The sequence below is a fragment of the Muntiacus reevesi genome, chromosome 1 (genome assembly GCF_963930625.1).
Source record: "Muntiacus reevesi chromosome 1, mMunRee1.1, whole genome shotgun sequence".
Classification (NCBI taxonomy): Eukaryota; Metazoa; Chordata; class Mammalia; order Artiodactyla; family Cervidae; genus Muntiacus; species Muntiacus reevesi.
Window position 1 is genome coordinate 155,068,750 of NC_089249.1, and position 16,844 is coordinate 155,085,593.

Here is a 16,844-nt window from a genome sequence, read left to right on the forward strand (position 1 = left end):
AAATGCTATGTTCTATGTGATTTACATATTTTTTCTGTACCCTTCAGAACAACATAACCAAACTCTAAGTGAAAGACTTAGAGAGGTTATATCAAATTACTGCATATATATCTGAGTTAGATGGATTCACTGTCAGCTCTATGTGATTTTGAGATCCAAACTCTTACTATTAATTCATGCTTCTGTCACTAAATATAGGGGTATTTTAAAGTAAGGTCAAGAAATTAGAAGTTATTCAATAAGAACAGTTACTTCATTAATCTGTGCTACCTTGGATTATTTTATGCTATTGTAAATGCCATTCTTTGTTAATGGTTTGATATACATGTATAATTGAGATATAATTTCTCTGAGAATAATAATTTGCATTTCTCACATTGTGCATTTAAATGATCAAGCATTATGTTGTATTAACATCATAGACTGTAGTATCCCCCTACCCTGGTCTTCCTTTCTGTCTTTATGTCAGTATATGCATATTTTATTGTGTTTCCCTTTCTTTTACTATTTGATTTCATTATTTTACAACTTTTTATCTTGGTAAGATATAGATGTAAAGATTCTGTCTGTTCTTTTGATAAATTTAAAATATACTGAATACTCCCTGTGTTGTCAATAGACAAACAAAAACCAATATTCAAATAAATTTCAGCTCTTAAATTATTTCAGTAAATCAGTATTTATAGATTACTGACATTACACCAAGCATCGTGTCATACCTAGGATGGAGAGAGAAAGTGGTGATAAAAATAAAAGACATTAGATTCTTCTGATGAGAAACCATAATCACTCAGAGTAAAAAGACACAAAAAATAAACATATAATAAATCAGTCATGAAAAGGTAAATATGTTTTCAGGAATAAACAAAATCCTGTGGCAGTGTAGAGGAACACTGTCAGTGCTTGGGAAATCAGGTAAGACTTCCCTGAATAGATAACATTTCATGGAGGTCTACAGGGTGAGTAGTAGTTCTCCACAAGGAAAAACAGAGATGTGGAAAACATAATAAAGTGAGTGATAATGCTGTTGGTGACATGATTTTCCAAAATGATGATACTTCTGGATAAAATTGTAAACAAATCAATTATAATCTTTCCTTGATTTACATGTTAGTTGCATCTTTGGAAAAATCAGTGTTTATTAAAGCCATGCAAAATATTTTCCATGTGTGAAACAGATTCTAAGCTCACATAATTATAAGATTTTGCATACAGGAATATCTGTGTACGTAAGGGAATCAAATCCCTTATGATTGTACAGTGAAAGTGACAAATAGATTCAAGCCGTTAGATCTGATAGAGTTCCTGAAGATCTATGGACAGAAGTTTGTAACACTGTATAAGAGGAGGTGAACAAACCATCACCAAGGAAAAGAAATGCAAGAAGGCAAAATGGTTGTCTGAGAAGGCCTTAAAATAGCTGAGAAAAGAAGAGAAGTGAAAGGCAAAGGAGAAAAGGAAAGATATACCCATTTGAATGCAGAGTTCCAAAGAATAGCAAGGAGACATAAGAAAGCCTTCCTAACTGAACAATGCAAAGAAATAGAGGAAAACAATAGAATGGGAAAGACTAGAGATCTCTTCAGGAAAATTAGAGATACCAAGGGAACATTTCATGCAAAGAGAAGCTCGATAAAGGACAGAAACAGCAAGGACCTAACAGAAGCAGAAGATATTAAGAAGAGGTGGCAAGATTAGCCAGAACTATACAAAAAAGATCTTAATGACCCAGATAACCATGATGGTGTGATCACTCACCTAGAGCCAGACATCATGGAGTGTGAAGTCAAGTGGGCCTTAAAGCATCACTATGATCAAAGCTACTGGAGGTGATGGAATTCCAGTTGAGCTATTTCAAATCCTAAAAGATGATGCTGTGAAAGTGCTGCACTCACTATGCCAGCAAATATGGAAAACTCAGCAGTGGGCACAGGACTGGAAAGGTCAGTTTTCATTCCAATCCCAAAGAAAGTCAGTGCCAAAAAATGTTCAAACTACTGCCCAACTGCACTCATCCCACACACTAGCAAAGTAATGCTTAAAATTCTCCAAGCTAGGCTTCAACAGTATGTGAACTGAGAACTTCCAGATGTTCAAGCTGGATTTAGAAAAGGCAGAGGAACCAGAGACCAAATTGCCAATATCTGTTGAAGCATACAAAAAGCAAGAGAATTCAGAAAAACATCTACTTCTGCTTTATTGACTACACCAAAGCCTTTGACTATGTGGATCACAACAAAGTGTGGAAAATTCTTAAAGAGATGGGAATACCAGATCATCTCACGTGCCTCCTGAGAAACCTGTATGCAGATCAAGAAAGCAACAGTTAGAACTGGACATGGAACAACAGATGGGATCCAAATTGGGAAAGGAGTACATCATGGCTGTATATTCTCATCCTGTTCATTTAACTTCTGTGCAGAGTACATCATACGAAATGCTGGGCTGGATGAAGCACAAGCTGGAATCAAGATTGCTGGGAGAAATATCAATAACCTCAGATATACAGATGACACCACTGTTATGGTAGAAAGTGAATGGGAACTAAAGAGCCTCTTGATGAAGGTGCATTAGAAGAGTGAAAATGCTGCCTTAAAAATCAACATTCAAAAAACAAAGATCATGGCATCCGGTCCCATTACTTCATGGCAAATCAATGGGGAAACAATGGAATTAGTGACAGACTTTTGGGCTCCAGAATCACTGTAGATGGTGACTCCAGCCATGAAATTAAAAGACAATTGGTCCTTGAAACAAAAGCTATGAAAAACCTAGACAGCATGTGAAAAAGCAGAGACATTACTTTGATGACAAAGATCTGTATATTCTAAGCTATGGTTTTTCCAGTAGTCATGTATAGATGTGAGAGTTGGACCATAAAGAAGGCTGGGCGTTGAAGAACTGATGCTTTTTAACTGTGGTGTTGGAGAAGACTCTTGAGAGTCCCTTGAACTGCAAGGAGATCCAACTAGTCAATCCTAACGGAAATCAGGCCTGAATATTCATTGGAAGGACTGATGCTGAAGCTGTAGCTTCAATCCTTCGGCCATCTGATGCGAAGAACCTACTCATTGGAAAAAACTCTGATGCTGGGAAAGGTTGAAGGCAGGAGGGGGAGGGGAGGACAGAGGATGAGATGGTTGGATGGCATTACCAACTCAATGGACATTAGTTTGAGCAAGCTCCGGGATCTGGTAAAGGACAGGGAAGCCTGGCCTGCTGCATTCCATGGGGTCATAAAGAGTTGGATATGACTGAGTGATTGAACAAGAACAAATCTGTGTGCATGAATATATGAGTATATCTGACACCTGGAAGTCATACTGGACTTTTCTCTACTTTGTACTACATCTAGCATTCCTCGTTTCTAATACTCAAGTGCCATCAGTGGTCTTTCATCCTTATGAAAACAAACAAAAATGCCTTAACAATTTCTAAAATATTGCTCACAATGATAACCACCTCAAATGAATAATTAAAATAAGAATGAAACTAACAAAAGTTGTTAAAAAAAGAAGGGGATAATCATGTACATAAACTATTTCCCTATATTTCATATAAGAATTTCAATAGATACCATTTGATGTTGATTAACTAAGATAATAGAAAAATAAAGATATTGTGTAGAATAATATCTAAGAAATTAAAAACTGAAGTGGTTAAGAATATTTTCATCTAGGGACTAAGAATTGGGTTTGAGAGATATTAGTCATAGGATAATTTTACTTTATATTTATAAAACATCTATATATAAATGTGTATTTGTATAACATCTCCATCCATACATATTGTATATATATGGATTAATTCTGTGATATGAAAATCAATTCTTTCACTTTTTAGCATTTAAAAATAATTGTTTTGAGTTATGTTTACCCTAACAAAATGTACGTATTTTACCTATGCAATTTGTGAGTTTGGAAAATATATAATATAAACCCACCATCATCACATATATATGAGGTTCATTTTTTTCCTGAAAAGTTGTTGAGTTCTTCAAGCACTATTTGTTTTACAAGTTGTTTTTTCTATATTAAAGTATCATTGCACCTTTGTTCACATTTAATTGACTATATATATATGGATGTATTTCTTCACCATGTAATCTGATCCACTTATTTATATCACTTTCCTGTAAGTCTTGTTATCATGTAAGTTCTTCGACTCTTATTTTTCATAATTGTATTCAGTATTTCAGGTCCTTTGAGTTTCCATATAAACTTTAGAGTCATTTGTTGATTTCTAGGAATAAGTCCTGCTGAGATTTTGATTGGCATTACATTTAATGCAGAGATCAGTTTTTGGAAAGCTGTCACTTAATAATGAATTCTCTAATCCATGAACATGCTATATCTTGCTATTTAATTGGGTCTTCCTTAATGTATAGGCAATTTTAATTTTTTTATTTTTCAATATACAGTTCTTATATATAATTTGTTAATTTAAGCCTTATTATTTTGTGTTTTTGAAGGTATTGTCAGTGGTATGGTGTTTCAGATTTCACTTTCCAGTTGTCCATGGCTAGTACCTTTCTGGAATCTCTACTTAATCTCCTATAATTTTCAACATGGATTCTCCACTGTGAATGGTTGCGTGTTGAATGTTTCCCAGCACTGTGCACTTTGGAATTTACAATGTCCTGGTCACTTTTTGACTGGTCTCATGGAACTGATCTATATTCATAACATAGTGTTTGTAATGTAGACTTGGTATTATTCTGTACGGCTCAGCGTTCGGACAGTCTTAAGCAGGCTGCTGCACATTTTTGATGCTCGGACTCTCTCAGCAGGCTCCCCTTCAGTAGTCTGACCAAACATTCCTCATCCCTCTCCAAACTCTTACTTCTGTCTTTTCAACACAGTAAACCACCCTGCTGTGCTTGGGAACCCTCTTCTTCCTGTACAATAGATCAGAAAGTAGCACTAATCTAAAAGCTAGTATTGTTGTTCAGTCAGTTCAGTTCAGTTGCTCAGTCATGTCCGACTCTTTGCGACCCCATGAATCACAGCACGCCAGGTTTCCCTGTCCATAACAAACTCCCGGAACCTACTCAAACTCATGCCCATCGAGTCGGTGATGCCCTCCAACCATCTCATCCTCTGTCATCCCCTTCTCCTCCTGCCCCCAATCCCTCCCCACATCAGGGTCTTTTCCAATGAGTCAACTCTTCACATGACCTGGCCAAAGTACTGGAGTTTCAGCTTCAGCATCAGTCCTTCCAGTGAACACCCAGGACTGATCTCCTTTAGGATGGACTGGTTGGATCTCCTTGCAGTTCAAGGGACTCTCAAGAATCTTCAACACCACAGTTCAAAAGCATCAATTCTTTGGCACTCAGCTTTCTTCACAGTCCAACTCTCACATCCATACATGACTACTGGAAAAACCATAGCCATGACCAGATGGACCTTTGTTGGCAAAGTAATGTCTCTGCTTTTTAATATGCTATCTAGGTTGGTCATAACTGTCCTTCCAAGGAGTAAGCGTCTTTTAATTTCATGGCTGCAGTCACCATCTGCAGTGATTTTGGAGCCCCAAAAAATAAAGTCTGACAGTGTTTTCACTGTCTCCCCATCTATTTCCCAGGAAGTGATGGGACCAGATGCCATGATCTTAGTTTTCTGAATGTTAAGCTTTAAGCCAACTTTTTCACTCGCCTCTTTCACTTTCATCAAGATGCTTTTTAGTTCCTCTCCACTTTCTGCCATAAGGGTGGTGTCATCTGCATATCTGAGGTTATTGCTATTTCTCCTGGCAATCTTGATTCCAGCTTGTGCTTCCTCCAGCCCAGTGTTTCTCATGATGTACTCTGCATATAAGTTAAATAAGCAGGGTGACAATATATAGTCTTGATGTACTCCTTTTCCTATTTGGATCCAGTCTGTTGTTCCATGTCCAGTTCTTTCTTGACCTGCATACAGGTTTCTCAAGAGCCAGAACAGGTGGTCTGGTATTCCTACCCATTTGAGAATTTTCCACAGTTTATTCTGATCCACACAGTCAAAGGCTTTGCCATAGTCAATAAAGGAGAAATAGACGTTTTTCTGGAACTCTTGCTTTTTCGCTGATCCAGAAGATGTTGGCATTTGATCTCTGGTTCCCCTGCCTTTTCTAAAATCAGCTTGAACATCTGGAAGTTCACGGTTCATGTATTGTTGAAGCCTGGCTTGGAGAATTTTCAGCATTACTTTACTCATGTGTGAGATGACTGCAATTGTGTGGTAGTTTGAACATTCTTTGGGATTGCCTTTATTGGGGATTGGAATGAAAATTGACCTTTTCCAATCCTGTGGCCACTGCTGAGTTTTCCAAATTTGCTGGCATATTGAGTGCAGCACTTTCACAGCATCATCTTTTAGGATTTGAAATACCTCAACTGGAATTCCGTCACCTCCACTAGCTTTGTTCATAGTGATGCTTTCTAAGGCCCACTTGACTTCACATTCCAGGATGTCTGGCTCTAGGTGAGTGATCACACCATCATGATTATCTGGTCGTGAAGATCTTTTTTGTACAGTTCTTCTGTATATTCTTGCCACCTCTTCTTAATATCTTCTGCTTCTGTTAGGTTCATACCATTTCTGTCCTTTATCGAGCTTCTCTTTGCATGAAATGTTCCCTTGGTATCTCTAATTTTCTTGAAGAGATCTCTAGTCTTTCCCATTCTGTTGTTTTCCTCTGTTTCATTGCATTGATCATGGACGAAGGCTTTCTTATCTCTCCTTGCTATTCTTTGGAACTCTGCATTCATATGGGAATATCTTTCCTTTTCTCCTTTGCTTTTTGCTTCTCTTCTTTTCACAGCTATTTGTAAGGCCTCCTCAGACAGCCATTTTGCTTTATTGCATTTCTTTTCCATGGGGATGGCCTTGATCCCTGTCTCCTGTACAATGTCATGAACCTCTGTCCATCGTTCATCAAGCATTCTGTCTCGCAGATCTAGTCCCTTAAATCTATTTCTCACTTCCACTGTATAATCACAAGAGATTTGATTTAGGTCATACCTGAATGGTCTAATGGTTTTCCCCACTTTCTTCAATTTAAGTCAGAATTTGACAATAAGGAGTTCATGATCTGAGCCACAGTCAACTCCTGGTCTGGTTTTTTTTGACTGTATAGAGCTTCTCCATCTTTGGCTGCAAAGAATATAATCAATCTTATTTTGGTGTTGACCATCTGGTGATGTCCATGTATAGAGTCTTCTCTTGTGTTGTTTGAAGAGGGTGTTTGCTATGACCATTGCGTTCTCTTGGAAAAGCTCTGTTAGTCTTTGCCCTGCTTCATTCTGTACTCCAAGGCCAGATTTGCCGGTTACTCCAGGTGTTGACTTCCTACTTTTGCACTCCAGTCCCCTATAATGAAAAGGACATCTTTTTTGAGTCTAGCTCTGAAAGGTCTTGTAGGTCTTCATAGAACTGTTCAACTTCAGCTTCTTCAGCATTACTGGTCAGGGCATAGACTTGGATTATCGTGATATTGAATGGTTTGCCTTGGAAACAAACAGAGATCATTCTGTCATTTTTGAGATTGCATCCAAGTACTGCATTTGAGACTCTTTTGTTGACCATGATGGCTACTCCATTTCTTCTAAGGGATTTTTGCCCACAGTAGTTGATATAGTGGTCATCTGAGTTAAATTCTAGTCCATTTTAGTTCGCTGATTCCTAGAATGTTGAGTTCATTCACTCTTGCCATCTCCTGTTTGACCACTTCCAATTTGCCTTGATCCATGGACCTAACATTCTAGGTTCCTATGCAATATTGCTCTTTACAGCATCGGACCTTGCTACTGTCACCAGTCACATCCACAACTGGGTATTGTTTTTGTTTTGGTTCCACCCCTTCATTCTTTCTGGAGTTATTTCTCCCCTGATCTCCAATAGCATATTGGGCACCTACCAACCTGGTGAGTCCCTATTTCAGTATCCTATCATTTTGCCTTTTCCTGTTGTTCATGGGGTTCTCAAGGCAAGAATGCTGAAGTGGTTTGCCATTCCCTTCTCCAGTGGTCCACATTCTGTCAGACGTCTCCACCATGACCCATCAGTCTTGGGTGGCCCTACACGGCATGGCTTAGTTTCATCGAGTTAGACAAGGCTGTGGTCCATGTGATCAGATTGGCCAGTTTTCTGTGATTATGGTTTCAGTGTTCTGCCCTCTGATGCTCTCTTGCAACACCTACCATCTTACTTGGGTTTCTCTTACCTTGGACAGGGGGTATCTCCTCATGGCCATTCCTCCTGACCTTGAACGTGCAGTAGCTCCTCTCAGCCCTCCTGTGCCTGCACAGCCACCGCTCCTTGGATGCGGGGTTGCTCCTCTCGGCCGCTGCCCCCAACCTCAGGCATGGGGTAGCTCCTCTCAGCTGCAGCTCTCCTAATTTTTCCCCCTTTTGCAGGTGTCTCAGTTTGGCACTGCTTATTATTTAACTATGAGAAGAATTGTTTTGTATGTATTTGTCCAGTTTTCTAGCTGTTTGTGATGGGATTCACTTATGGCAGAAAGTGAAGAGGAACGAAAAAGCATCCTGATGAAAGTGAAAGAGGCGAGTGAAAAAGTTGGCTTAAAGCTTAACATTCAGAAAACTAAGATCATGGCATCTGGTCCCATCACTTCCTGGGAAATAGATGGGGAAACAGTGGAAACACTGTCAGACTTCATTTTTTTGGGCTCCAAAATCACTGCAGATGGTGACTGCAGCCATGAAATTAAAAGACGCTTACTCCTTGGAAGGAAAGTTATGACCAACCTAGATAGCATATTAAAAAGCAGAGACATTACTTTGCCAACAAAGGTCCATCTGGTCATGGCTATGGTTTTTCCAGTAGTCATGTATGGATGTGAGAGTTGGACTGTGAAGAAAGCTGAGTGCCAAAGAATTGATGCTTTTGAACTGTGGTGTTGAAGATTCTTGAGAGTCCCTTGGATTGCAAAGAGATCCAACCAGTCCATCCTAAAGGAGATCAGTCCTGGGTGTTCACTGGAAGGACTGATGCTGAAGCTGAAACTCCAGTACTTTGGCCAGGTCATGTGAAGAGTTGACTCATTGGAAAAGACCCTGATGTGGGGAGGGATTGGGGGCAGGAGGAGAAGGGGATGACAGAGGATGAGATGGTTGGAGGGCATCACCGACTCGATGGGCATGAGTTTGAGTAGGCTCTGGGAGTTTGTTATGGACAGGGAGGCCTGGCATGCTGAGATTCATGGGGTTGCAAAGAGTCAGGCAAGACTGAGCGACTGAACTGAACTGATGATGGGATTATGGATCTAATCTTAGCTACTCTCTCATGGCTAGTAGTTGTCATATTAGTAAGCGCTTTCCTCTCTATCTCTGTAAGTACCTTAAGGAATTTTCAGGAAGAGTTTTCAAGTCACTGTGGTACACATCCACCCCTAACTACACATGCTGCGTATTTACCACTCTGGCAAATGAAAGGAATGTATTTATAACTGCTGAGACACTCAGGGGTCAAAGAAGATTTCAGAGTTTTGATTGTATTATACATTTGATTGTAGAATCTGATTGACTAAATTGTGGTCAACTCCTCTTCTTATCTGCAGTCCCTGACAACCACTGATTTTTGTTTTTCTAACATTTAATATTTTAATCATTTAATTGTACAATTCAGTGGCATTAAGTACATTCACACTATTGTGTAACCACCACCACTAACCTTTTCTAGAATCTGTTCATCATCTCAAACAGAAACTCTTTCTAACTGTTAAATAATAACTCCCATTCCTTCCTTGTCCAGCTCCTGGTAACCTCTATTTTACTTTCTTTCTCTAAGAATTTGCCTATTCTAGGTATATAAGTGGGAATCATACAGTGTTTGTCCTTGTCTGGTTTATATCATTTTGCATAATGTTTTCAAGGTTCATGCATATTGTATCTTGTCTTAGAATTTCATTCCTTTCTATGGCTGAATAATATTTCATTGTATCTATATCTTTATCTATATACCATTGTTGTTCAGTCGCTAAGTTGTGTCTGACTCTTTGCAATCCCATGGATGGCAGCATGCCAGGTTTTCTTGTCCTTCACTGTCTCCTGGAGTTTGCTTAAGCTCATGTCCCTTGAATTTTGCCACCCAACCATCTCATCTTCTGTTGACCTGTTCTCCTGCCCTCAATCTTTCCCAGCATCAGGGTCTTTTCCAATGAGTCAGCTTTTTGCATCAGGTGGCCAAAATAGTGGAGCTTTGGCTTCAGTCCCAGTCTTTCCAGTGCATATTTAGGGTTGATTTCCTTTAGGATTGACTGGTTGGGTCTCCTTGGTGTCCAAGGAACTCTCAAGTGTCTTCTCCAGCCCCACAATTCAAAAGCATCAGTTTCTTCAGTGCTCAGCCTTCTTTATGGTTCAACTCTCACATCTGTACATGACTACTGGAAAAACCATAGCTTAGACTACACAGGTCTTTTTTGGCAAAGTGATGTCTCTACTTTATAATATGCTGCCTAGGGTTGTCATAGCTTTTCTTGCAAGGAGCAAGCATCTTTTAATTTCATGGTTGCAGTCACCATCACAGTGATTTTAGAACCCAAGAAAATAAAATCTGCCACTCTTTCAACTTTTTTCCCATCTATTTTCCATGAAGTGATGGGACAGGATGCTGTAATCTTAGTTTTTTGAATGTTGAGTTTTAAGCCAGCTTTTCACTCTTCTCTTTCACCCTCACCAAGAGACTCTTTAGTTCCTCTTGATTTTCTGTTATTAGGGTGGCATCATCTACTTATCTGAGATTGTTGATATTTCTCTCGGCAGTCTTTATTCCAGCTGGTGATTCATCCAGCCCAGCATTTCGCATGATGTACTCTGCATATAAGTAAAATAAGCAGGGTGACAGTGTACAGCCTTGATGTATTCTTTCCCCAACTTTGAACCAATCCATTGTTCCATGTCCAGTTCTAACTGTTGCTTCTAGATCTGCATCAGGTTTCTCAAGAGACAGGTCAGGTGGTCTGGTATTCCCATCTCTTTAAGAATTTCCTACAGTTTGTTGTGATCCACACAGTCAGTGGCTTTAGATTGTCAATGAAACAGAAGTAAATGCTATTTTCTTTTAGGGGGGTATTCCCTGGCTTTTTTTAATGATCTAGCAGATGTTGGTAATTTGATTTCTAGTTTCTGTGCCTTTTCTAAATGCAGCTTGTACATCTGAAAGTCCTCATTTCATGTAAAGTTGAAGCCTAGCTTGAAGGATTTTGAGCATATTCTTGATAGCATATGAAATAAGTACAACTTTACAGTAGTTTGAACATTTTTTGACATTGCCTTTATTTGGGATTGGAATGAAAATGAACCTTTTCCAGTCCTGTGACCACTGCTGAGTTTTCCAACGTTGCTGGCCTATTGAATGCAGCACTTTAACAGCATCATCTTTTAGGATTTGAAGTAGCTCAGCTGGAATTCCATCACCTCTACTAGGTTTATTCTTAGTAATGCTTCCTAAGGCCCACTTGATTTTACAGTCCAGGATGTCTGGCTAGATTGAGTGACTTCTGTCTTAGTCAGGTGTTAAGGTAGGTTGAGTTTCATTCTCCACTTTTAATTCTGCCTTGAATCTTTGATATGCTTCGTGAGAGAATGATTTTTACTCCTCCTCCAAGATTTGAGCCCTTCAATAATGTTGATATATTGTCTTAGTCTCAGGACGGTTTGCTGCTCTTCCCTTAAATGTGGAGAATATTTTTCCTTTTAATACTTCTCCTCTTACAATGAGTCTTCCTTGTGCACTAGGGTTACAGTTTGTTGTTCTTCCCCAGTGACTTAGGCCCTTTTTTCTGTAGGGAAAATCATATTCGTGGGGACTTTCTCCCTTTGTAGGTCTGCGTCACAGAGAAACACATTTTCTAGTCTTCTGCCTTGCTTCTAATCTTTCTCCTAAACACTTGATGAAGGCTTGTGTAGGAGAATCTGCCAGTGCTGTGAACTTCCTTTTGTGCCTGTGACTCCCAGGGGTTCTACTCTCTCTTTTCCCCAAACTTGATCTTTAATCATTTTTTAAAAATTAACTTCTTTTTAATCATTTGTATGGGAACCAGCATTTCTTTCTCCTGTGCTCTGACATAGAGGGGTCAGTGCTTGCTTCTCATCCCTTTTGGGTAGAGCCTGACTTTTCTTGGATAATAGAATTTCAGTTACCATAGATTTTTATAAGTTATGTTTTTGTTCTTTACTGGGATTTTTCTATTAAGATGGAAAAGATGATCTTTCCAGCGTTCTACATTCTAAATGGAAGTGAAACTTCTAAAACTTAAAAAAATTTAAGTTCCTATTAGGAAATATAGCTTTCATACTAAGTCAGTGTTTCTCAAATTATTTCCGGTATTGGTATATTAGGTATTTATAATACTAGTTATAGAACTGTTGCTTTATTCACAATAAAATAGCTATTTGTTACAAGTTAAGTGTTACCATTTATTTATGTAATTGATGAAATTTAATGAATGTCTTTTGTATTTCATTGGTTATATGAGATATTTTTCATATCTAAATCTCATAACAAAGCTTTGAAATATGGATTTTACCATTCCTTTTTATGGATGAGAGAAACTGAGGCTCAAAATGATTAAGGTGATTGCCTTGTGTCACAGAGAATTAATATATAGTAGAGATGAGATTTGAGCCCTTATCTTTCTGATTTAAAAATCTATTCTCTTTCTACTTCATCACAACATGTGGTGAATTTCTTTAGTGCCTGCATAAGCACTAAATTACAGGGGGAATATAATAATAAAATTTTTGCTAGACTTGTGTTACTAAATGCATTTTGATTTCTGTTTAACAAGAATTTTTTGAACAATAGGCAGTGACATGGGAAATGATGATGCCATCGGAGGGAATGTGAGCAAATATCTGGTGCTTCCAACTGGATACTGTGGACAGCCCAAGAAAGGACATCTTATCTTTGATGCTTGCTTTGAAAGTGGTGAGTGTACCAAAGACCTTTTCTTTTGAGATTGTCTGGTGAGGTGTTTTTTTGGAATCTTACTCCATATGACCATTTAGTGTGATTCAACCTTTTAATTTTTTTTTACCATAATGAAATAAGTTGTGAGGGAAAAATCAAATTTGAATAAATTAACTTGGAAATACTTAAAATGAAACACAATAAGTGTTTTTGTTGTCATGAATGATTAGAAGAATAATGATAGTACTAATTAACATTTATAGGGGACTTTGTATTTTATCAAATACTTATCTAGGTATTATTTATTTTGGGAAAAACTAGTATAATTTGACTACTTGATGAATGATTGATATTGAATATCTACTATATGGTTCTTAGTCATTCTGAGATGAGGCTTCTCTATAAAAAAAGTTAAAGAATGGATTCAGTTGAATAAAACAGAAAAAGTAATATACTTCATACACAGCAAATGCTATGAGAATTCTGATAGGGGACTCAGGGCTTGATTGTGAACTCCCGTCCCATTAGTAACTGAATCTTGTTAACTTCCTTGAGCCTCACACTCTGAATGGAATGTAAGCATATAGTGTATATTCAGAATATGTTGAAAATATTAATGAGAAATTAAACATAATTTTGTTTAAAAAATAATTATTGATTATTTTGGGTTTTGCATATTGTGCTTGCACGTGTGTGGGTATGCATGATTGAAGGGACATTCTAGTTGATGAAAAGTTCTCTGAACCACAATAACCATGGCTGTTTATACCAACAGTTGAAAAATTGTTTATGCAGGGTTTTCCCTTTTGTTTACCTAATGTTGTTATAATATTTTAGGGCTGCCTTTATAAAGAACCATAAACTGATTGATTAAAAAAGAAATTTAATGTTTCAGAGTTCTGGAGGACAGAAGTCTGAGACTGATGTGTTGACAGGGTTGGTTCCTTCTAAAGGTTGTGAAGAAGAATCTGTTCGGTGCCTCTCCTCTAACTTTCTGTAGTTTGCTAGCAGTCTTTGGTGTTCCTTGGTCTGTAGAAATACCATCCTGATTTCTGTCTTCAGTTTCACAGGCATTCTCTGTGTGTTACATGTCTGTCTCTAAATATTCCCTTTTTATAAGGATATCAGTCATATTGGACTAGGGCCTACTCTAATGACCTGATTTTAACATGATTCCTTCTATAGGAAACCTGTTTCTTAGTAGAGCCACAGGGTTAAGACATCAGTATACAAATTTTGGGGCAATGTAATTTAATCCATAACACAGTATGGTAGTGTTGTCTTTCCAGTCAGACTTGAACACTCTCAACATAGTTGGGAACAACATATTGTACTTTCTTTGAATCTTGTACAGCTATTTTTGGTGCCTGGGAAGGATTGGTTCTAGGACCTGTGTGGATGCCAAAATCCACAGATAAACAAGTCCTTCATATGAAATGATGTAATATTTGTGTGTAACCTATGCACATCCTTCTGTATACTTTATTGTCCCTAGATTACTTATAATGTATTATGCAGTGTAAATGCTATGTAAGTAGTTACCAGCAAGTGGCACATTTAAGTTTTGCCTTCTTTCAACTTGGAATTGAAAAAAAATTTTTTTGATCCTTGGTTCATTGAATCTGGGGATGTGGAATCCATGGATATGGAGGGCTGAGTTCATGTGAATGAAGTTTATTGCCTTCAGATAGGCTTCCATTTTCTTTCTTTCAGAGTTGTGTAATATGTAAGGTGCACATTGTAATATGTAATATGTAAAATATGTAATATGTAATATGCACATTGCCTGTTCCTAAGCTGGTGGATAACTAATCTGTGTTTCTTATGAGAAATAAGGTCTATAGGTCAAATATGAACTCTTCTCTGAATTCCTGATATGTTTTCTTTCCATATGCCCTTCCATTTAAGTATTATTTTCCCTGGGAAAACATCTACACCACCCTAATTTTCTCTCTTGAGAGACAACTGACATTTTTTATGATTTTTAAAAGTTTCTGTTGCTCTTTTCTTCTAGACTATAACCTGCTTCTGGGTAGAATCTGAGTATGGTTAATCCATGTCCTCTTACTGAACCAGGCAGAGTGCTTACAAAATTAAGCAAAAATTAATTCTGTAGTTATTTGTTGAATGAAGTAATTTGAACAACAGAAGTTTGTGGAAAGATTAATTTTCTGATAGGTTTGATGAAAAAGCCATGTCTAATTGCTCACTATTATCTAGCCCACCAAATAGTCCAACCAGTTATCCAATTTCTAGTCCAACTTCTCTAGTCTGACTTAGTTGTCCTAGTTTAACTTCTCTCAAGCCTTCATACTTTGGTGGATGCTATTTTCTCTTTGTCCCAGATTCTTTGTTTACTTGGTAAAATGTTAATTTAGACGCAGGGCAGTATTTCTTTCTCTGAGAAACAGTACCTCTAGGCGAATTTGACTATCTCTACCCATATGTTTGTAGGCACCTTTCCTATGACTTACAGGCCTTTTCCATGATAATTTTTATTGCATTACAGTCATTTAATAATCTCTTTTTCCTTATCGCTGAAAATTCCTTGAAGTCAGTGACGGTTTCTTATTAATTTTTGTTCTCTAGCACCTAGTATACTACCAGAAACTGACTTTGATGAAATGGAATTATATGATTTATCTGACAGATATTTCAAAGTAACTGTCATAAAGATTTTTACCAAAATCAAGAAAATGTTACATGAACCAAGTGAGAATTTCAACAAAGATATAGATAATACTGAAAGTTCCACATAGAAAGCATGAAGCTAAAGAACACAGTAACTGAACTGAAAAAATTTCCTAGAATACTTCAACATCAGACTAAAGTAGAAGAAAGGATCAGAGAATTTGAATACTCATCATTGGAAATGATTCCATCAGAGGAATAAAAGTAAAAAGAATGAAATAGAGTGAAGATAGCCTAATGGATTTATGGGATACCATAGAACAGATCAAAATATACATTACAGGAGCTCTAGAAGAAGAAAAGAAAGACAGAGGAAGAACCAAAGGAATTTTAAAGGAGGGAAGAAAGAGAATAAAATAATCTTCATAAAGTGAGATTTTAAGATTAATAAAAATATTTTACATTTAAAATTTTAGCAATAGCAACAAGAACATTAAGGGAAAAATAATAACCATTTTGTTACTTATTGTTTAACCATACCCTGTAAGATATGATAGATTTACATAATTTGTTTCATTTAACACACACAAGCCTTCTGAGATATTATAACTCACTTGTAAGTAAGGAAGCTGATACTCAAAAATATGAAGTTATTTACTTTGAATTACATGGCCAACAAGTGGTATAGTCAAACTTGAAACAGAATTTCCTGACTCCAAAGGCCGTATTTTTATATATGTATTTATAGAAATACATTTTATGTATATAAAATATACATATTTTATATATGTATATATACATATATGTATTATATACGTATTACCTTATTATAGGTCAACTTATGACATATGGATAATAGACATATTGTTGAAAATTTATCATTAGGTGAAAAGATATATAAGAAAAGGTTTTATGGTAAATAAAAATGAAAAGTTTACTATTTTAAAATAAGTCATCCAAATAAATACTATGTTTGGTTACCATCATATGAAATTTGAGTTTTGTTTTATTATTGATATGCATATACATGTATTAATTATGAAAAGTGCACTATAATTCACACCAGATTTATTGGTTAGCCTGAGAGATTTAGTATGTAGCATTAAATTATTGTGGCATGAAAAAGGGTCAGTGAAATAAAGATATGGTTCTGTTACTTTCACTTGAAAATCTATCACTTGAAACAATGGAAATAGAAACTTAAAAAATTTTATTCTTAATTTCTCCAGTGGATTTTTACTACATATATTTATATAATCTTTCAAGATTAATGTTTTATTTCCTTTTAAAAGAAAATAA

The 16,844-nt window shown here is 36.9% G+C and overlaps 1 protein-coding gene across 1 annotated transcript in view; it reads left to right on the top strand.

The window, feature by feature from the left end:
• The window catches only part of AGBL4 (AGBL carboxypeptidase 4), a 1,390,412-nt gene that overhangs the window by 76,455 nt on the left and 1,297,113 nt on the right, over window positions 1-16,844 (top strand). Inside the window, exons 2-3 of the mRNA XM_065910427.1 lie at window positions 8,399-8,406; window positions 12,810-12,932. Coding sequence (XP_065766499.1) covers window positions 8,399-8,406; window positions 12,810-12,932 — 131 coding nt within the window. The remainder of the gene's footprint in view (window positions 1-8,398; window positions 8,407-12,809; window positions 12,933-16,844) is intronic.